This window comes from Macrotis lagotis, chromosome X (genome assembly GCF_037893015.1).
Source record: "Macrotis lagotis isolate mMagLag1 chromosome X, bilby.v1.9.chrom.fasta, whole genome shotgun sequence".
Classification (NCBI taxonomy): Eukaryota; Metazoa; Chordata; class Mammalia; order Peramelemorphia; family Peramelidae; genus Macrotis; species Macrotis lagotis.
Genome location: NC_133666.1, coordinates 652363778 through 652385909, shown reverse-complemented (window position 1 = coordinate 652385909; position 22132 = coordinate 652363778). Strand labels below are relative to the sequence as shown.

Genomic DNA, 22132 nt, shown 5'->3' with positions numbered 1-22132 from the left:
ATACCAATATGTGTTTCTTTTTTTCCCCCACATTAGAATGTCCTGTCTTAGTGGACAGAAATGATTTCCTTTTTTTCTTTTTTATCCCAGAGTCTTGTACATAAGTACTTATTTAATACTTGCTGAATACATGAAAGGAGTAAGGAGTAAGTTGAAGGTGTCCAGAAGGTCCTCCTCCTTCTCCTTTGTGCAGGAATGCTACTTCTCTTCTTCCTGGAGTTTTTTCTGACTTCCCAGAACAATCTTTCCTTTCTCTCTAGGCTCTGTAACCCTTCTCATCCTTACCACAGTTTCATACTTGTTTCTTGCTATCTGGGACCTCACTCTAGCCCTTACAAACAGGAAAATTCCTTAGCTTCTTTGAATTCTTTATCTGTAAAGTAGGGATAATTACCAGTACTCTTTCCATCTCAGTGCTTCTTTGAGACAGTTGCTCTATAAAAATGTGAGCTGCTGTGTAAAGAGGCTATAATTGTTTCTTGACCATTTTAGCTTTAATGAAGGACTTGACTGATAATGCTTTTGGGATGTGAGGACTCCTCATTCTCCTAGGCTAGGCCAGAAGAGACTTGCAAGTTGAAAGAGTTTTCCTCAGGGGCTTAGGACCCATAGTGATAGACTGTGTATCTGTTGTTCAAGGATCTGCCTAGCTAAGTTTGGAGAGGTATTGGCCAGAGCCAAAAGACCTTCTCAAAGACCTTTTGCTAAATGACTCTGTCAGTGGAGAGAGGATTTAATACTGGGAAAAATCATGGCTCCTTAGAGTATTGAACTGTCTTATCTCTACTTTGAGTACTTGTGCATATGTTAAACACCTCCTGTGTGACAGGCTCTGCCCCAAGTCCTTTCTTCAAGGAGTTTATATGTTCTTGGGGCATATAACATGTCAATAGAAGAGAAAATCCAAGCTAATATGAAAGGGAAGGAAGGACAGAGGGAGCCCCAATATGTTCTCTGGAAGAGGAAGCTCTGGAGCTGAGCCTAAATGGAAGCTAAGAATTCTAAGAGATGAGACTGAGGAGTTGGAGCATACAGAGGGATGGAGGGGATAGAAGAGACTTTAGATTTAAGAAACAGCAAGCAGGTCAGTTTGATCTCTGCAGGGAGCATGTGAAGGGAAAATGTGAAATATATTTGGAAAGGCCAGGTGTCGCCCAGTGTCCAGGCCTTTGATGTCAAAGTGGGAATTCACATATTTTTCTCAGTGGTAAAAGAAGCTGATGGAGGTTTTGTAAGTGGGGAATGATGTGGTCCTGTGCTTTTGAAAAACTGTTGTGACCCAGGAGAGAGAAGATGGTTTGGAAAAGAGAAAGATTGAAAACAGGAAACCCAGTTAGAAGGCATGTGCAAGGGAGAAGTGATGAGGGCTTGTCCAAGGGTAGTTTATGGCGTGAGTGCAAAGAATAGGGCTAACAGGCTAGATAATAAAGACAGAGACCTAACAAGATCAGAGAATGGGAGAATGGAGGTGAAGATGACTCCCTCCTAGGTTTGAACCCTTCAGTGGGAAGATAGCAGTGCTCTCAGCAGAGGATGGAGAGGGATGGGGGAAAGAATTCCATTTTCCAGCTGGCAGTTACCGATATAAGACTGAAGGTCAGGAGAGACACTGGGACTAGATAGAGAGCTCTGACAGGTGCCCTTGAGGGCAGGAACTATGCCTTTTCCTCTTTTTTGTATTCCTCCTTGAATAGAGATAGTCACTAGCTAGTTCTTGAAATGAACTGGATTATGTTAGAATGAAAGGAGATGGATGAATTTGTACCTATTTTATATTGCCTCAAGGATCTAATTTGGTTTTAGCTTCAGAAGGTTCAGCCCAAGTCACTAGGCTGTCAAATCAAGCCATCTAGAATAGTATTTTGTTTTTTATCTAGAATAGAATTGAACTTGGAGAAACATCTCAGCCCTAGAAATGGGGAGCAACTTAAAAAACAAGTCCTGTGGAGGAGGGATTAGGTACTATGGGCAAGGCCCCAGCTTCAGGTGCACCGTTGTGATTGTGCCTTCTCTTTTCTCCCTGCCTCAGTGCTTGAGGCCCGAGTAAGACAACTCCAGACTGAGTATGTTTCCGAAGTGACGATAAATCGAGTGGAAGTGGCCCCACTGAGAACAGGCAACCAGAAGGACTTGCAGGCCTTTGGATTGGTAGAGAACAGAACCAAGGGAGATGCCAGCAGTGTGGCTCCAACTGTGGGTAAGACCCCAAGCCGGTGGGTGGAGAAGCTCACTCAGGAAAAGAATGATTTGCACAAGAGACAGCAGGACCTGGAAGTCAAACTCAAGAATCAGAACTTTTGCAAATCCCAGTTAAAGAAGAAAGAGAGAGCATTTCTTGTCAAAAAATCAAAAGTAAAGCCTACAAAACAGAAGCTCACTACTGAGAAAGAGAAAACTACAGTGGGGTGGCAAATCCCACAACACAGTATGAAAAAGGAGTCTTTTAAAAAAGTCCAGAAAGGTCTGAAGCAAAATGAAACTTGTGTTGATGACTTGAACTCCTACAGGCAGATACCTGCAGTGGCTAAACATTCCAAAAAACAAGTTTTCCTTCTGGCCTGTCTGGAGTGTTTGCTCTCTCAGGGCCATCTGACAGAAGCCAATCAACTGCTTCTCTCCTACTTTAATCGCCAAGGTAGCCGGAAGCAGCTGACCCTGGCCATGTACAACAGCATCTTGAAAGCTTGGGCCAAGCAGGTAAGTCTGTCTCTGCCAGGACTGCTTTCCTGAAAGGCTGGCAGTAGGTGGTCTTGGTCTTTCCCTTTGCCCAGGTTGCCATTGGTGCCTATGAAATCCTGCCCTGGAATCTAGAATGCTTGTTTGGGGAGCTTGGGAATCCTTCTTAGGTCAGAGACCAGGGCAACATCACCTTGCACTTCCTTTTCCCCTCCCTCCATGTCACCAAATCTCCTTAGCAAACTATTCCTGGGGACATTTTTAGAATGCTCTCAGGTTATCACCTAAAAGTTAATCTTTACTTTCCAAAGCCCTTCTTTTGCCTCAGAAGGTAGGTATTCCCCACTTCACAAATGAGGAGAATCAAGGTCAGAAAACTCAGTGGCCCTTGCCCAAGACTGCACTATAAGGACTCCTAAGTCCTTGCCTAGAGCAAGGACATCCTGCCCCTCCTACTTCCATTGTGCCCATGCCCACATCCTTTTTGGAAGCCAATATGGTAGGGACAAGTGACAGCTCCAGACCCCCTAACTCTGACTCTAGTTTTTTGCCTTCTGTCTTTTTGTCGGAAGAGTAGGACAGATAGTGTTGAGAGGCGGGGAATCATTAAGACAAATGTGAGCCCAGGTGACATTACAGAATCCACAAGTTTGGTTAAGGAGAGAGGAGGGAGGCAGAGTATAGGGATCACTTGACCAGGACCAGTGGATAATGGCGGGGTGGGGGTGGCGGATTGTTGGAAAGGGGTGGTTCCATTGAGGGACTAGGTAAAGCTCCTTTGAGTGCAGAGCTTTTCTGTTTCCTCTTCTCTCAGGGATCCTTGCATCAAATAAGCAACTTGTTTTCCATGATGAACGAGTCAGAGCTGACTCCTGACCTGGATTCCTATGCTTCGGTTCTGGAGTGTATGGGCCTAGTAAATGCAGACTTCAAAATCATCAAGAGGTAAAGCTGTCCCTGGGCCTTGTGAGGGTCCAGGACCTCTCTGGTCCAGCAGTGCATTATGTGTGGCAGCCTCCTCCACTCAGGGTTCTGGCGGTGGTCACCTAGGTCAGTCCCTTCACTTTAGAGGTGAGATCAGTGACAGTCAGCAATGTGAAGTGATTCATCCCAGATCACGCAAGGAGAAAGCCAGGATTGGCGCCCAGGGCCTCTGATTCCAGAGCGAGTAGTTTTCTACAGAAGGACCTTGGCATTAGTCTGAAGTTCCCATTCCTTCAAGGGTCCCAGCTTTTCACAGGTCCCATTGCAGACTTTACCTGGCTGCTCTCTCTTGGTCGGGTCTTAGTTCTGATCTGAATTCATTGAGCACACATATTGGGCCTAAGTGGTGCTTGCTTGGCCCATTCACCCACTTTGAACTTTTCTTTAGTTCTGCCCAGATTCAGGTCTTCTAGATAATTTGAGTCTCTATTTCCTGGTTGTTCACTATCTGGTTCCCTTGCCCCCCCCTTGAAGAACCCTTTTAATGTTCTCCCCAAAGACTGATATCAGGAGCTAGCTTTGTCACACAGTGTTTTCTGGTCCTGTTCCTTTACACCTTCTTGGGGGGTCTGGGATCAGGTACAGAGAGTTTTAAGGGAGGAGGGAGGGGAAAGGGTTTTAGAGAGAATTGTTTGGGATTACCCTATTTGTGGAGGTAGCAAGAAGAGCTGAAAGCAGGGACAGTAGTTCCCAGAAACCTTAGTTAAGAGGAGCCTCTGCTGTGGGCTCTTTGATCAGCACTAGACACTAGAGTCAAAAGCTCTTGCTGATCAGGAGCACATCCAAAGAGCAAGGTAACTTGACTTAGTGCCTCTCTCACCTGCTTGCCCTCATTTGTTCTGCCAGTGGAGGCCGTATTCCCTTCCTACCCTGTCCTGACCCTGCCCCCTTTGAAAAGCACTTGACATTAAGACTATATTTCGGGGCAGCTAGGTGGCGCAGTGGATAAAGCACCGGCCCTGGAGTCAGGAGTACCTGGGTTCAAATTTGGTCTCAGACACTTAGTAATTACCTAGCTGTGTGGCCTTGGGCAAGCCACTTAACCCCATTTACCTTGCAAAAAAAAACCTTAAAAAAAAACCACTATATTGCATCACAAAAAGAATTTGGAAAAAGCATCTTCTCCATACCCCCTCCAGCACTTGACATTTTTGCAAAAACAGTTGTCTTAATCTTGTGAAGGTAGATATTGCAAATATTATCCCCATTTTACAAGGGAGGACACTGAGGCCTAGAAAAGTTAAGTAACTTGACTAATTCTCACTGGAGAGAATTAAGCCTAGGTATTCCTAATTTGTAGTCTAGTATTCTGTCTATTCATCCACAATGGATAATACGTGTCTGTGTGTGTTTGTGTGTGTGTGTGTATTTCTGTTGAATTAGATTTCTTTCTTTTTTTAAAAATTTTTTTGAAAGATTTTATTTATTTTGAGTTTTATAATTTTTCCCCTAATCTTGCTTTTTCTCCGCCCACCTTCCACAGAAGGCAGTCTGTTAGTCTTTACATTGTGGAAAATATATTTACTTTTTTTCTTTTCCTTTAAAAAAAAGTTGAATTTTTGATTTCAAAATTCTTCTCTTCCACCATCTATTGAGAAAATAAAACTCATTATGAATATGTATAGTCATGTAAAATACGTTTTCACATTAGCCATGTTCCCCCCCCCAAAAAAAAATAAGAAAAAGAAAGAAGAAAAATATCCTTCAGTCTGCTCTCTGAGTCCATCAGCTGTCTTTTTGGAGGTGTCTAACATGTTTCAGCATGAGTTCTTTGGAATTGTGATAGAACATTATGTTGATCAGTTACTAAGTATTTCAAAGTTTATTTTTATGTTTTAATTATTTACAGTAGTAGCATTTTAGAGTATTACTATGATGGTGTAAATAGTTTTACTGGCTCTGTTCACTTCACTTTGTATCAGTTCATACAAGTCTTTTCAGATTTTTCTGGAAAAATGGAGGGAGGGGGTATGGAGAAGATGCTTTTACCAAATTCTTTTTGTGATGCAATATAGTCTTCATCCTTAAGCCAGGAAGAATCAAAAGGAAGGAAGAAAACTATAAACTAATATCCCTATTGAAAATAGCTGCAAAAATATTAAAAAAAAAAAGAAAATAGATGCAAAAATGTTAAATATAGTATTACATGAAGACTACAACAGTGTATCACAAAGAACATGTACTATGACCAGATTGGATTTATATTAGGAATGTGGGCCTGGCTCACATATTAGGAAAACTATAAATATAATTGACCATGTTATAATAAAAACTACAAAATTCATGATTAAATCAACAAAAGCAGAAAAAACCCTTGACAGGCTACATTTCTGTTAAAAACACTAGAAAGCACAGGAATAAGTGAATCTTTACTTAATATGATAAATAGTATCTAAAACCAAGAGCCAACATTATTTATAATGGGAATAAGCAAAGGCATTCTCAACTACCATTACTGTTCATTAGAGTGTTCAGAATGCTTGCTATAGCAGTAAGAAAAGTAAAGGAAATTGAGAAAGTAAGCGTGGACAAAAAGAGAAAGAAATTATTGGGTTCTGCAGACAATATGATATTTTACCTAGAAAATCTAGAGAGATTATGAAAAAATTAATCAAGACAATTGACCTTGTCAGCAAAGTATCAGGATGTAAAAGAAACCCACAGAAGTGAATATAGCTGTTCTGGGTATTGATAAAATCTAGCAGCAAAGATGTTTCATTAAAGATAGCAAATATGTATAAAAGTATAAAATACTTGGGAGTCTTACTTGCCAAGACAAATATGGGAACTATATGAACACAATTATGAAACATTTTGCACAAATAAAAACAGATCTAAATAATTGAAGAAACAGCCATTGCTTGTGGAAAGGCCATAACTGAGCCAATATGATAAAAAATATCAATGTCATCCTAATTTCCTTACCTAGAACCAGATTAATCAAACTACCAATGCCATGTTAATCAAACCATCACAATATCAAGTACCAATATTTTATTTTATTTTTTTAAAGAGCTAGAAATATTTTTTATTTTAAAGAGCTAGAAAAAATAATATAATTCATTTGCATGAATATAAAGTCAAGAAATTCACGGAAAGTAATGAAATAAGGAGGCCTAACAATACCAGATCTCAAACTATACTATGAAACAGCAATCAAAAACATTTGGTACTGGTTAAGCAATAGGTTGATCCAGGGAATAGATTAAGAGATACAGAGAAATAAACAAGCATGTTAGCCTAGTATTTGATAACCCCAAAGATCCTAACCATTGGGACAAGAACTCACTACTTAACAAAAATTGTTGGGAAAACTGGAAAACATTGCTTTTTTTTAAATTCTTTTTATTTTAGGCAGTGGGGTTAAGTGACTTGCTCAAGGTCACACAAGTAGGCAATTATTAAGTGTTTGAGCTCAGATTTGAACTCAGGTTCTCCTCACGCCAGGGCCAGTGCTCTATCCACTGTACCACCTAGCTGCTCTTGGAAAACATTCTTAAAGAAAGTATGTGTGGGCCAATGTCTCTCCCAGCACCAAGAAAAGCTCCAAATGGGTTTGTGATTTAGATATTGAAAGTGACATCATGAACAGCTTAGAGAGGAATAAGAAAGACATGACCTGGGAGATCTATGGAGAGAAGAATTAATTATGAAATAAGGGATAGATCAGCTCAAAGGAGGTTAACATTTTGATTCCATAAAATTAAAAAACTTTGCAATAGATTTTCCCTCTTCATTTCCACCTTTCATAAATCTAACTTCCTTCAGAGCTCAACTCAGGTGCCACAGCCATCATGAAACCTTCTCTAATTTCCCTAGCAAACAGTGTTTTCTCCTCAGATATTCTTAAAGTGCTTGGATATCTTGACTCCACTCCCTATTCTATAATTCTCTGTCTAGCTATTTATTATATTGTAAGTTCCTTATAGAACACGCAAGGACTATTTTGTTTTTTGACTTTTTATTGAAGTGTAAAGCATGGTACCTGGCCTTAGTTTGTTTTATTACTATTTGGTGAACCTAAGGAGACTTTTAAATTTCTAAAGGTGAGAACCACTGCCCCCAGGTTTATTTTTTGTCTGCTTTTCCATACAGCTGTCTAAATGAGATGAAAAACGAGGGCCTACACCTGGAAAACCTTTTCCACAAGAGGGCACTCCACAGAAAGGAGAGCATGATGATGCTGAAAGCCATTCAGAAGGTGGAGCCCGGATTTTCACCACCCCCAGTGCCCTCCCACAAGATGGCCATATCTCCTCTGCTTAGGGATTTCTATTCCAAGGTGACCTTGTGCATCTTCTTGATTCACTTCACTTGGGTCTAGGAGGGTACTTAGCTCATTCTATAGTGAATCCATGTTTTGAATGGGGCTTATCTTGATTGAGGCTGTTCCTTTGGAGAAGCTAAAGGTCTCTAGCACCAGACTTGGAGTTAAAGACCTGGACTTGAGTCCTATTTCTTCTAGTTACTAGCAATCAGTCCATTCCTCTTTCTGAGGATCAGTTTTTCTCTCTTTTAAAACCAAGGGGTTGGACCAGGTTATCTCTATTGTTTTTTAGACTGTGAGAGTTTAGGAATAAAGAGTCAACTCTATGGTAGTCATTGTAGGATAGTGCTGATCAATACCACAGAGGCTCAAAAAGGGTTAAGATAAAGGGAATGGAATGGATGACAGGAATGTAAAAGGTCATCATAATAGAAATCTGGACTGTTTGAGGGACAGCCCAAAACTTTCAAGACATTGTTAGGAAAGACAGTAGTACTCCTTGGTATTTGTTGTTATGGGGAGGCGCCTTCTGGGGGGAAGAGACTCTTGGATTGCTGCAGAGTGTTTCTTCTCTTTGCTTGGCTGCCTTCTCTCATCTGTGTCTCTTCCTGCATTGGTTCAGGTAGTCACAAGTCATCTTTTTGATGTGTAATTGGTATTACTGTTTTGGCTTTGTAGGACGAACCTGTGTCTTACCCGAAGTTGCCACTGCCTCTAATTGAGCTGCAGGAACGCTTCGAGCAGCAGCTAAAGTTGGAGTCTGCCATGACAATCACTATTGACTCAGTGGAGAAGAAACCACTAACAGACCAAAATCATCATGCAGTGAGTCCTTGATTCTCCTCCTGCTGTCTCTGATCTCAGATCCATCTGTTCTGTCACTCACCCTCTCACTCTGGTCTGTGTTTGATCTAGGGGTTGCAGTCACTGTTGAACTAAAGGGAAGTCTATGCTCTTCTGGGAACTGCATTCACAAGTCAGTTGGCAGTTCTTTTCTTCTCTTTTCCCCCCCTTCTAGTTTCTTGAGCTCTTCCCAGGTTGACTAAGGGGAGTGACTTGGGTTTATTAGAACCACATGTGTAGCTGATGATGCAGCAAGGAAGGGGTTGGTGGCCAGAAAGAAGAGAGTGCAGGCCTCTGTGCTCCAGAGAAAAAGAGAAAGAAGGTACCTAGAAGATGTCAGGAAAACCTTTCAAATTATTATCCCATTCACAGGATGTACATCACAGTGGAGTTGCCCTTCACAGCTTATTCTGGTGGAGGAGAAGCCTAGCTGTAGCTTAGTAGAAAGAGGAGAGAAGGCAGAGTCAGTGTGAATTAGATGGGAACTCTTTTCCTTGGGGCTCCTCAGGGCTGGCATTGTTGTCTTCTTCTCTCTTTCTGTTTCTACCATCTCTGCTTAGCCCTCGTCATTTGTGCCTGTATTGTTGCAGTAGCTTCCAAATGGATGCCAAAAATCTCAGAGTCTATTCCATTACATTAGCAAGAATCCCCTCTAATGCATAGGGTTGTCTAGCCTTTACTTGAAGATTCCTGCTTCCCAGAGCAGCCCATTCTCTTTGGGGAGAGCTTTCATTGTTAGGAAGGTTTTTTTTTTTAAATATTCAATTGAAATCTGCTTCTCTGAACCTTCTACCCTTTTGCTCCTAGTTTTTCTCTCTGCAGCTGAGCAGCAAATGTTAGTTTGCCATAATGACCCTATGGCAAACATAACATTTTTCAATGTTATTTTAATATTTAAAAATTTATTTTCTATTTTAAAAATATCTTAAGGTAGCTATATTGTTTTCCTTCAAGTTTTCCCTTCATCTAGCTACACACTTTAGTTTCTTCAGCCAATCATCATGGCATGGGTTTTATGCTAATCACCATCCTGGTCACCCTCCTTTGGATGTGCTTCCATTTATCAGGGTTCTTTCTTAAGTGGGCTATTCAGCATCGAGCATGTTAATAACTAGGGTACAGTGCATTAGGACTTATCACCTAATTGTAGATGTGAGGCCTCTGTTCATGCAATTTAATCTTGCATTACCTTGGTGGGGAGAGCCATATCCCATTGTTGACGCATTGTGCTTGTTGCCATTATTTTTGTTCAGTCATTTTAAGTTATGTTCAACTCTTTGTGACCCTTTTGTGGTGTTTTGTGGCAAATGGTTTGCCATTTCCTTCTCCAGCTTATTTTATTTAATTAAAAAAAAATTTATTTTTGATAAAGTTTTTTCAGGGGGACTTATGTAATAAATACTACATATTGTTCTCAAAGTTACACAGCTTTTCTGTGTTTCCTTCTAGGTTTTCTTTTGTTCTCTGCTGTGCACTTTTTATTTTTTTCCTTCTTCTCTCCTTATCCCACCCTAAAGAAGACTACAATTAAATGTGAATATAGATGTATACAAATATATATACTCACATACACATACCCATATTGCACACACTTCTTTTAGTTTTTTCTCTGGAGATGGATAACACCTTTAGAGTTGATTTGAGGGGCGGCTAGGTGGCGTAGTGGATAGAGCACCAGCCCTGGAGTCAGGAGTACCTGGGTTCAAATCCGGTCTCAGACACTTAATAATTACCTAGCTGTGTGGCCTTGGGCAAGCCACTTAACCCCGTTTGCCTTGCAAAAACCTAAAAAAAAAAATTTGTCTTAAAGTTGATTTGAATACTTATACTCAAGATGAATTAGATTCAAGATTCTTTTAGAATAGTATTTCTGTTACTGTGTACAATGTTCTCTTTGTATGGCTCATTTCATTTTTAATTTTTTCATGTAAGTCTTCATGTTTTTCTGAAATCAGTCAGCTTATCATTTCGTGCAGTGGATAAGAGCACTGACCTTGGAGTCAAGAGGACAAGAAGTTCGAATCTGGCCTCAGACAATTGATTCTTACTAACTAGGTGACCTTGGGCTAATCACTTAACCCTGACTATCTTGCATCCAGGATCATCTCCAGTTGTTCTGATTTCATATCTGGTCACTGGACCCTGGTGATTGTGGAGGCTGGTGACCAAGCACAGCTGCCTCTCACTCAGATTCAATTCATGAACTTGTCATGGCATCACCTCCCTGATGTCATAGTCTTCTTTGAAAATGAAAGGCAAACATTATTATGATTATTATGCCCAATTTCTGTCAGACTTTTCAGTTTTTCCAAAAATTTTTACCAAATAATGAATTCTTATCCCAAAAACTTAAATCTTACATTTGTCAAACACAAAGTTACTATACTTCTTTACTACTGTGTATTGTGTATCTACTCATTTCCAGTGATTTACTTTTCTATTTCTTAGCCAGTACCAAATAGTTGTGATATTTATTGCCTTTTAATCTAATTTGAAGCTGAATCTCCTGTCTTTACAATTTTTACAATTTTTCTCTTTAGTTTCTTTGAAATTCTTAAATTTTTGTTATAAATGAATTTTGTTTTTATTCTAACTCAGTGAAATGATTTTTTTAGTAATTTAATTTGAATGGCTTTGAATAAATTAGGTAAAATAGACTTTGCCTTTCCATGAATATTTTCTGCAGTTATTTAAATCTGATTTTATTTGTATAAAGTGTTTTATCAATTATGTTCATGTAGTTCCTGAGTCTGTTTTGGCAGATATACTCTCAGGTATGTTTTACTGCCTACAGTTATTTGTTTTGTTTTTTTGTGGAGTTAAGTGTCTTGCCCAAGGTCACATGTGTCTGAGACTGGAATTGAACTTGGGTCCTCCTGACTTCAGGACTCTAGCCTCCCCTGCTGCAGTTATTTTAAATGGGGTATCTCTATCTCTTCTTGTGGGTTTTGTTAGTGATATATAAAAATACTGATGATAAATGTGAGTTTATTTCACATCCTACTACTTGGTTAAATTATTATATGCTTACAACTAATTTTTTAGATGAATTTTTAGGATTTTCCAAATATACCATCATATCACCTGCAAAGAGATATTTTATGATCTAATTTCCTATTGTGATTCCTTTAATTTTTTTCTTTTATTGTTTTTGTTTATATCTTTTAATAATATTAGTGATACAAAATATAATTTCCCTGTTTATCTCTTTTAATGAAATATTTTACCTTTAACTTCGTCTGAAATCACAGTTGCAACCCCTGCTTTTTTTTACATTCAACTGAAGCTTAAATTCTGCTCCAAACCTTTAACTCTATATGTTTCATTCATTTTTTTTTTTTTGCAAGGCAAATGGGGTTAAGTGGCTTGCCCAAGGCCACACAGCTAGGTAATTATTAAGTGTCTGAGATGGGATTTGAGCCCAGGTACTCCTGACTTCAGGGCTGGTGCTTTATCCACTGCACCACCCATCGGCCTCTGTTTCATTCATTTTTAATTGTTTCTTTTTTCCCAATTAATTAATTTTTCCACTTACATGTAAAAGATAATTTTCAGCATTCATTTTTGTGAAGTTTTCTCCCTTCTATCCTTCCCTCCTCCTGCCCTAGGATAGCAAGTAATCTGATATAGGTTATTATACATATGCTATCATGTTACACATATTTCCATATTAGTCTTGCTGTGAAAAAAGAATCAGAACAAAAGGTAAAAAAACACTAGAAACAAAATCATGTAAGTCTTTCTAGGTTTTTCTGAACTCTTGTCTACTGGTCATCTCTTATAGAACAGTAATATCCATTATATTCATACACCACAACTTGTTAGCCATTCCTCAATCATTTCAATTTCCAATTTTTTTGCCACCAAAAAAGGGCTACTATGAATCTTCTTGTATATGTGGGTCTGTTCTCCTTTTTTATGCTTTCTTTGGGATGCAGTATTGGTACTGTAGCTGCTGATTTGTTTCTTGGATTTGGTTCTGCCCCATGAAGAATTGCAACTCAGACTCAGGAATGTAGGTTTTGGAAAGAAAATAAAGATTTATTGAAGGAAGTTACAGTATTAAGAAAGTGATAAAAAAAAGTTATAGAGTTTTAAGAGAAGACCAAGTGGATTGCTAAATGAATTTGGCTAGGCCAGCTGGTCAGGACTCAACAGGAAACTGGAAGGTCAAAGAGCCCCCCCCCCCCCAAATTCTCTCCCACAATCCATGGGAGGGGATGGTTACCTGGGCATGACCCAAGTCCCTCATCGGAGATTTTGCCTTTCGGGAGAGGAATCTCTTTTGGGTGGTTTCCCAGGACCTATGCTCCCTGGCTGCCCTGCCAGAAAACAATGTAACCCAAATCTGTTTGAAGGTCAGGCCCTCAGGTGTGGCCTAAATTAGATGATAAAGGAAGATTCCCTTTACAATGCAAATAAAAGATTTACAAAGTTTGTCTCCAACTAATCTCTTCACCCCCTATGCCCATGTTTCTCTGCATCAGTACTGCTGGATCAAAGGGTATGCAGTTTTATTGTCCTATGGATATCTTTGCCATTCCAAATTGCTCACCAGAGTGGTTGGATCAGTTCACAAATCCACCAGCAGTGAATAAGTGTTCCAGATTTCTCATATCCTTTTCAACATTTATCATTTCTCTTTTCTGTCATATTAGCAAATCTGATAGGTGTGAGGTGATTTAGAGTTTTTAAATTTTCATTTCTCTAACCAATGTTGATTTAGAGCACTTTTTCTTATGACTATAGATAGCTTTAATTTATTCATTTGAAAACTCTCATTTCTTATCCTTTGACCATTTATCAATTGGGGAATGATTTGTAATAAATTTGACTCAGTTCTCTATATATTTTAGAAATGAGGCTTTTATTAGAAACACTGGCTGTAAAGCTTTCTGCTTTCCTTCTAATCTGGTTTGCATTAGTTTTACTTGTACAAAAACTTCAATTTAATGTGATCAAAATTATCCATATTTTATTTCATAATGTTCTTTTATCTCTTGTTCAATCATAAATTCTCCTCTCCATTGGCTTATGGTATTACCCTTTATGTTTAAATCATGTGCCCATTTTGATCTTATCTTGGTAGAGGGTACAAGATGTTGGTCTAAGCCTAGTTTCTGCCATTCTATTTTCCAGTTTTCCCAGCAGTTTTTAATCTAATAGTGAGTTCTTATCCCAGAAGCTAGTCTTCGGGTTTATCAAGGCAATAAATTATTATAATTATTTACTATTGTGTCTTGTAAACCTAATTAATTCCACTGTTCTACTGTTGGGAACATTGTGAATTATCTTCACCTGGTGTCCTTGTACATCAGAGCCTTGTTCTAATAAGTGCCACAGGAGTGGGAGTGGATTAGAGACTGGAAAGTTATTTATTCACTGGTGTTTTGGTGAATAAACAGAGCACTTGGAGATCTTGATGGAGTACTTGTCTCCTTTGTAATCCTTGTCTCCCACACCTGGGGAGATTGAGGGAGTCCAGAAGAGGGACTCTACAATCTACCATTCTGTTTCTTAACCACTATCAAATAATTTTGATAACTGTTGCTTTATCATATAGTTTTGGATCTGGTACAGCTATGCCACCTTCCTTTGCATTTTTTTTTCATTAATTCCCTTGATGTTCTTGATCTTTTGTTCTTCCAGATAAATTTTGTTATCATATTCTAGCTCTAAAATAAGTTTTGAATAAGTAGATTAATTTAAGTAGAATTGTAATTTTATTATATTAGCTCTTGCTACCCATGAACAGTTGATATTTTTCCATTTGTTTAGATCTGACTTTATTTGTGTGAAAAGTTTTAAAATTGTATTCTTATAATTCCTGGAATTGTCTTGGCAGATAAACTCACATATTTTATACTGTTTATAGTTATTTTGAATGGAATTTCTCTTTCTATCTCTTGCTTTTGGACTTTGTTGGTAATATATAGACATTCTGATTGATTTATGTGGGTTCATTTTATATCCTGCAACTTTGCTAAAGTTGTTTATTGTTTCAAGTAGTTTTTTAGTTGATTTTCTAAGTGTACCATCACATCTGCAACAGTGAAAATTTTTGTTTCCTCATTGTTTATCCATTACATATAATGCTTGTTGATGGTTTTAGACTCTGCTTTTAAATGTGTTTCAAAGTAAATAGCATATTATTGGATTATGATTTTTAATCCACTCTGCTTCCATTTCCATTTTATGGGTAAATTCATCCCATTCACATTCACATCCCATTTCACATTGGAAGTTAAAATTACTAATAGTGTATTTCTCTCATCCCATTCTTTTCACTATTGATCCTTCTCGATCTGTTTACCCTATCCTTATCCCTCTCCAGTTCTTACCATTGCCTTGCCTTCCTATTCTTTAATCTCCCCACCCCTTTAAAAGTCCCTCCCTTATCCTCTCCCCCTACCCTCCTAATTTGTAAAAGTTCTTCCCTTATCCTATCCACTCACCTTATTTCTTTATAAGTTTAGAAGACATATATATCCTTTTAGATATATATGTTGTTTCTTCTTAAACCCAGTTCCTCTGAGGGTAACATTCCAGCATTACCAACAACCCTGTACCCCCTCTTGCTCGTCTATTTCAGTTTTTCTATTCATGCCTCATCTATATGAGAAAATTGTAACTTTTTATCTCTCTCTACTTTTATTTTTTAGAAACAATCCTTCAGACTCAGCCCAGCCCAAATAATGATGACTGTCTTAAGTACTAATAGTATTTTCACATATAAGAAGTGATGATGATGATTGATGATGTTTGTCTTTCCTTCTTGAAGAAGACCATGATATCAGGGAGATAATGCCCTGACAAGCACATGAAATGGATTTGAGTGAGGGGGGTACTGTGCTAAGTGTGCCTCACTTTGTTTTCTACAACTGGTACAGTGTCCACATATGAATCAGGATGACTGGAGATAGCCCAGTATATGAGGCGGTCAGGGTGAAGTGGCTTACCCAACTATTAAGTGTCTAGAGCCATATTTGAAATTCAGATTCACATGACTTCATTTAAGAAGTAAGCAGTAAACATTTAAGTCCAATTATAAGAGACTCAACAAAGTCAAACTGATGTTCAGCCTTCACTCTCAGAGAAGACCATGACATCAGGGATGTGATGTCATGACAAGCATATGAATTGGATTTTGAGTGGGGGGATGTGCTAAGTCACTAGCCTCACTTTCTTTTCCAGAGCCATCTAGATCCTGTGACTAGATATGAATTAGGATGACTAGGGATGGCCCTGGATGCAAAGCAAGTTAAGGATTAAGTGACTTGCCTAAAGTCACACAGCTAGTAAGTGACAGATGTGTGAGGCAGGATTCGAACTCCCATCCTCCTGACTCCAAGGCCAGTACTCTATAGTGCCACTCAGCTGCCACTTCTCTTGTTTATCGTATGTTTCTCCTTAATCTTATATGACAAATTTTCAATTAAGTTCTGGTCTTTCTATCACAAATACTAAAAATATTTCATTTCATTGAATTTCCAATTTTTTTAGTTCAGGATTATACTCAACTTTTTGGGTTGCAACCTCAGCTCTTTTGCTCTTCAAACTATTATATTCTAAGGCCTATAATCTTTTTTTCTTTTTAAGGTTTTTGCAAGGCAAATGGGGTTAAGTGGCTTGCCCAAGGCCACACAGCTAGGTAATTAAGTGTCTGAGAAGGGATTTGAACTCGGGTCCTCCTGATGCCAGGGCCTGTGCTCTATCCACTGTACCACCTAGCCACCCCTGAGACCTATAATCTTTAATATAGAAGTTGCTAGGTCTTATGTAATCCTGATTGTAGCTCTTTCATATGTTATTTTTTTTTCTTATTGCTTGTAGTAATTTCTCCTTAACCTAAAAGTTTTGAAACTTGGCTGTAATATCCCTCTTAAGTTTTCTTGGAATCTCTTTCAGATGGTGACAGTAGATTTTTTTCTATTTTTACTTTACCCTCTGCTGTAAAACTTCAGGGCAATTTCCTTTGTAATTTCTTGTAGGATTATACCAAGATTCTTTTTTTTATCATAATTTTTTGGTAGTCAAACAGTTCTTATATTGTTTCTTCTCGATCTGTTCTCCAGATCAGTATTTTTCTAATAAGGCATTTCATATTCTCTTCTATTTTTCATTATTTTGATTTTGTTTTATTATTTCTTGATGTTTGTAATATCATTAGTTTCCCCTTGTCTAATTCTAGTTTTCAAGAAGTCATTTTCTTAAGTTTTTGGATCTCTTTCTCCAATTGGATGACATTTTTGTAATTTTCTTGATGTTCTTGGATTGCTTTTATTTTTTTTCCTAATTTTTCCTCACTCTTATTTGATTTTTTTTTTTGGTAAGGCACTGGGGTTAAATGACTTGCCTAAGATCACACAGCTAGGTAATTATTAAGTGTCTTAGGTAGGATTTGAATTCAGGTCCTCCTGGTTTTAGGGCTAGTACTCTATCCACTGCCCCACCTAGCTGCCTCCCTTATTTGATTTTTGAAATTCTTTTTCAGGGGCGGCTAGGTGGCGTAGTAGATAAAGCACCGTAGTAGATAAAGCACCGGCCTTGGAGTCAGGAGTACCTGGGTTCAAATCCGATCTCAGACACTTAATAATTACCTAGCTTTGTGGCCTTGGGCAAGCCACTTAACCCCATTTGCCTTGCAAAAACCTAAAAAAAAAGAAAAGAAAAGAAATTCTTTTTCAGTTCTTCCAAGAGCGCTTTTTTGTACCTGTGGCCATTTGACTTTTCTCTTTGAATTAGGAGTGGCTTTTTTAACTTCACTATATGAATATGATCCCAGTCTGGTCTTTTTTTTCCTATAATAGCTATGGTTGGGTTCTTTCTCCTTTGCTTAATCATTTTATTTTTATTTTGTTTTATTTTAGCATCTTATTATTATAAATGCCCCCCTCCCCCCAGGTACTGTTATTTTCTGAGCTCTCTCTGGGCTAGGGCCCCTAGGCACATTGTATTAGAAAAAACATGCTCTTCCCTTTAGTCCCTCCAGTGACTTCAAACTTCAGCTCTGCCCTTTGTCCTGGAGCCAAAACTAGGGACTCCATGCACTCTCCTGCTAGTGCCCAGAGCCAGGAAGGTCCCCACCAAGCAGATCTGTCTGGTCAGCACACCTGTGCCTGGCATCTCACAGTGACTGTGAGGGGAGAATTCCTGAGCCCTAGACCCAGCTAACCCCAGGGCTTAATTGTTTGTTGATTCAGGGGAGTTATCCTGGAGGTGTTAGCACTTTATTCAGGCTAGTGCCCCTGGAGGGCAAGTTGTTTTAGCATGACTACTGCTTTACCCTGTTTTTTATTTATTTCTGCTTCTCAAGTTCAGTTTAAGTTGATGTTCTCTCTTGCTCATGGAGGAAATTTGGAAAGCCTGGAATTTTCTGATCTGCTCCATCCTGTTTTCTGAGAATGCTCCCTCTCTAATGAGAAATTGAGACAAACAGGCTTAAGTGACTTGCCTAGGGTCACACAGCTTGTAATTGTCCAGAAGGCCAGATTTGAAGTCAGAAAGATGAGTCTTCCTGATCCAGGCCTGGCATTCTATCCATCATGCCATCATCTCACTGTCCACTAAAAGTCCCAGATCTTTTTCATATGAACTCTTAGTCTATTCACACCTTCCCTGTCATATTTTTCTTAAGAGTTCTTTTTTTTTTAGTTTTTTGTTTTTTGTTTTTAGTTTTTTGCAAGGCAAACGGGGTTAAGTGGCTTGCCAATGGTCACACAGCTAGGTAATGATTAAGTGTCTGAGACTGGATTTGAACCCAGGTACTCCTGACTCCAGGGGTGGTGCTTTATCCACTACTCCACCTAGCTGCCCCCTTAAGAGTTCTTTTAAACTTAAATTTATAACTTTACCTCTTTTTTTGTTTTTTTGTTTTTGTAAGGCAGTGGGATTAAGTGACTTGCCCATAGCTAGGTAATTATTAAGTCTCAGAGGTCGAATTTGAACTCAGGTCCTCCTGATTCCAGGGCTGGTACTCTATCCACTTTGCCAATTAGCTTTAAATTTCCTTCTGTGCAGTTTTGTGTTATTATATTTATCCTATTGTTCTAGACTTGATGACTTTTTGTATCCTAAGTCAGACAGGTTATTTACTGCCCCTCTTTTTATGCTGACTTCAGTTTCCTAGGGTACTTCAGTAGATACTCCCTCTAAATTAACTTTAATTAGTTAATGATTTCTCTTTGACTCTGGTAATTAAACCAGCTCTAAAACCCTAATTCTAGTTTTCTTTTCCTCTGGTCCACATGGGTAGCATGAGAGATTTTTGCCAGTTACTTTGCTGAAATAAAGATATTCTAGAGAGAGAATTTCTTACTCAAGGGTCTTAAAACCTTTATTAAAAGGAAACTGTTCAATGTGGCATGAACTCTTCTTGAAAGAGCCATGTTAGTTTTTAGTGATCTCTGTTCCTCCTTAGCTATCCCTTTCACAATACATTCTGAAACTGCTATGAATTAAAATTAGGCTCAAATATAAGATACACACACACACACACACACACACACACACACGTAAGCTTTGCTAAGAATTAAAGTTAGGATCACAGATAAAGGTTTCAAAGTTCTACCCTCTTTCTCTTTCTTGGAAATTGAGTTAACATTTATTTCCCTGTCACCAGACCTGCTTTCTCTTATTTAGAACTTATATTAAAGACCATTGAGGGTGCCCCAATAACCATATGGAAGAAAATTTAAAAGTTTTTTGGTGTAATTTCTTCTTGAGGTAAGTAAGACTCAGAGAGGTAAAATGATTTTCCCAGGATCACCTAGATGGTTAGGGGAAAGGCTAGTCTTCAAAGCCCAGACCTTTCATTCTAAATCCTGTGTTCTTTTACACTGGACAACTCTTAGATGATTTCCACAGTTCATTTGTTTCCCAGCGCATATACATATATATATATATATATATATATATATATATATATATATATATATATATATATATATATATATATTTTTTTTTTTTTTAGGTTTTTGGCAAGGCAAATGGGGTTAAGTGGCTTGCCCAAGGCCACACGGCTAGGTAATTATTAAATGTCTGAGACCGGATTTGAACCCAGGTACTCCCGACTCCAAGGCCAGTGCTTTATTCACTACGCCACCTAGCTGCCCCTTCAGCATATATTTTCACTTACAACATGGTCACACTTTATCTCACTTCTGTTGGCTTAACCCCTCAGGTATCCTTCTTTCACCCCCACAGAATTCATCCTTCCAAGTCTCCTCACCCTGCACTGAGGAAGATTTTTCTTCATAATTGTACAATGCAGTCTTATGCTTCCTAGCTTTTTCCATCTTATTTCCTCAAGGACCTGTATAACTTACAATGATGTAAGAATCCTTAGACTTAAACATTGAGAAATCCTTTGTGATCAGTTAAGATATCCCAGTGATTTTACAGGTGAGAAAACTGAAGCCAAATTCTTTTACTTTAAGAAATAGTGGTATTGAGGGGCAGCTTGGTGGCCCAGTGAATAGAACACCGGCCTTGGAGTCGGGAGTACCTGGGTTCAAATCTGACCTCAGACACTTAATAATTACCTAGCTGTGTGGCCTTGGGCAAACCACTTAACCCCATCACCTTGAAAAAAAAAATCTAAAAAAAAAATAGTGGTATTGGGGCAGCTAGGTGGCACAGCAGATAGAGCAATGGCCCTGGAGTCAAGGAGGACCTGAGTTCAAATGTGGTCTCAGACACTTAATAATTACCTAGCTGTGTGGCCTTGGGCAAGCCACTGAACCCCATTGCCTTGCAAAAACTCAAAAATTAAAAAAAATAGTGGTATGAATTTTGTCAAGGTCCAGTGTGTATTCCCTTGGATTTCAAGTCTGTGTTAACCACTTGTTTTATTCCTCGCAAAGACTGTTCAGTAAGTCTGTTGTCTCACTTTTTGTTATCACCCATCTTCCTCAAGCAAGTACCCTCTCTTTGAGCTTTCTTTTTGCACCTGTTGGCAGTCTTCTTTCTTGTCATTGAATTTCCCTGCACCAACTGATAGGTCCATCATTTGGGAGTGCTACTTGACCATCAGGCCATACCCTTTTACTCATCCCTGCCTAGAACCTTCCTTCTTTTCTAGCTCCTCACCCTGTCTTTCCAGGTCCTTACCTTCCCAGTCGTGTGTCAGGTCTGCCTTTTCTGCCTTATCATCTACTGTGTCACCACATTTACCCTCCACATCCAGTCCAGATGAGTTTGTTATACCTTGTGTCTGCCATGGGCATTGCTTCATGTGCTCATTACAAAGCCTTGAAGATGTTGACTGTTAAATAAATACATCTTTATTCTTCCTGTTCCTGCTGAACCCTTCTCCTCTGGCCCTAATTCCCCTTAGAGTAAGTGTAACTTCTTCAAGTTTCCACTTGAGTCCCATTTTTTTGATGGAGCCTCATTTGACTGTTCTGTTCTTCATGGATCATGCCCTCCTTTGACCTGACTGTCACTCCCTAGGTAGACTCACTTCAGGAAATTGAGTCAGAAAATGTCAGAGCTAAGGATCTAGAAATTCCTAGTCATATGTTGAGAAAGAGACTGTAGCTCAGTGAGGTGTTATCGCCATTCTAAACTACTCTGTTTTTTTTCTATTCAGTTTAGTAAAACTGTAAACCTCACAAGGACAGGGTTTGTATTCACTGCTAGCATAAGAGCCTACTCAGCATCAGCAGACCCTCAGGCAGTGGGGATCATAATGACAGGCCAGTTTTTCTCCTTCCAGAGGAATCTTCTCAAGAACCTTGAAACCCAATGGCAGAAGGCCTTGATGAAGACATTCATAGAGACCAAAGTCCACTTGAGTGAACAGCAATACGAAGCCAGCCTCTACCCCTACTTGTGCCTGCTGAAGGACAAGGATTATGTGGAGCTCATGATGCAGGTAAGCAAGGTGATCCCTCATGCCCTAAATCTGTACCCCAGTGAGAAAAGGAGGAACTGGGAGCTTAACTGCTGGTGCCTGTGGGGATGGCTCATGTCCAGGGGAATCCCTGAGGGCCCCTTCCCTAGACTACCAGAGAACAATCAAGGGCAAAACTCTTTTATTTTGAACTGAGACTAGACAGCAGGTCAATGACTTGGGTTGGGAAGGTCTGAAGCTTTTGCTGAGAGGAATGGGATGTGTGTCAGCAGAAACTTCCCACCTTCCTAAATCAGTTTGTCAGGGACCAGGGGAGAGGGACTGGAGGCATATGGACCCACCATCATGCCTGGCACAAAAGAAATTTCCTTAAAAGACTTCCTCACTCCCACACTGTGCTTCTGAACCTCACAGACATATATCTAAAACAGCCAGCCCCAGGTTGAAAAGGGTGGTAGTCAGAGACCCTACTCCCTTCCCAGAGTTTCGGTGTGGTGTGTTGTTTT

At 39.1% G+C, this 22132-nt stretch overlaps 1 protein-coding gene across 1 annotated transcript in view; it reads left to right on the top strand.

The window, feature by feature from the left end:
- The window catches only part of POLRMT (RNA polymerase mitochondrial), a 43360-nt gene that overhangs the window by 3462 nt on the left and 17766 nt on the right, over positions 1-22132 (top strand). Inside the window, exons 3-7 of the mRNA XM_074204939.1 lie at positions 2030-2697; positions 3491-3621; positions 7756-7942; positions 8606-8752; positions 21489-21647. Coding sequence (XP_074061040.1) covers positions 2030-2697; positions 3491-3621; positions 7756-7942; positions 8606-8752; positions 21489-21647 — 1292 coding nt within the window. The remainder of the gene's footprint in view (positions 1-2029; positions 2698-3490; positions 3622-7755; positions 7943-8605; positions 8753-21488; positions 21648-22132) is intronic.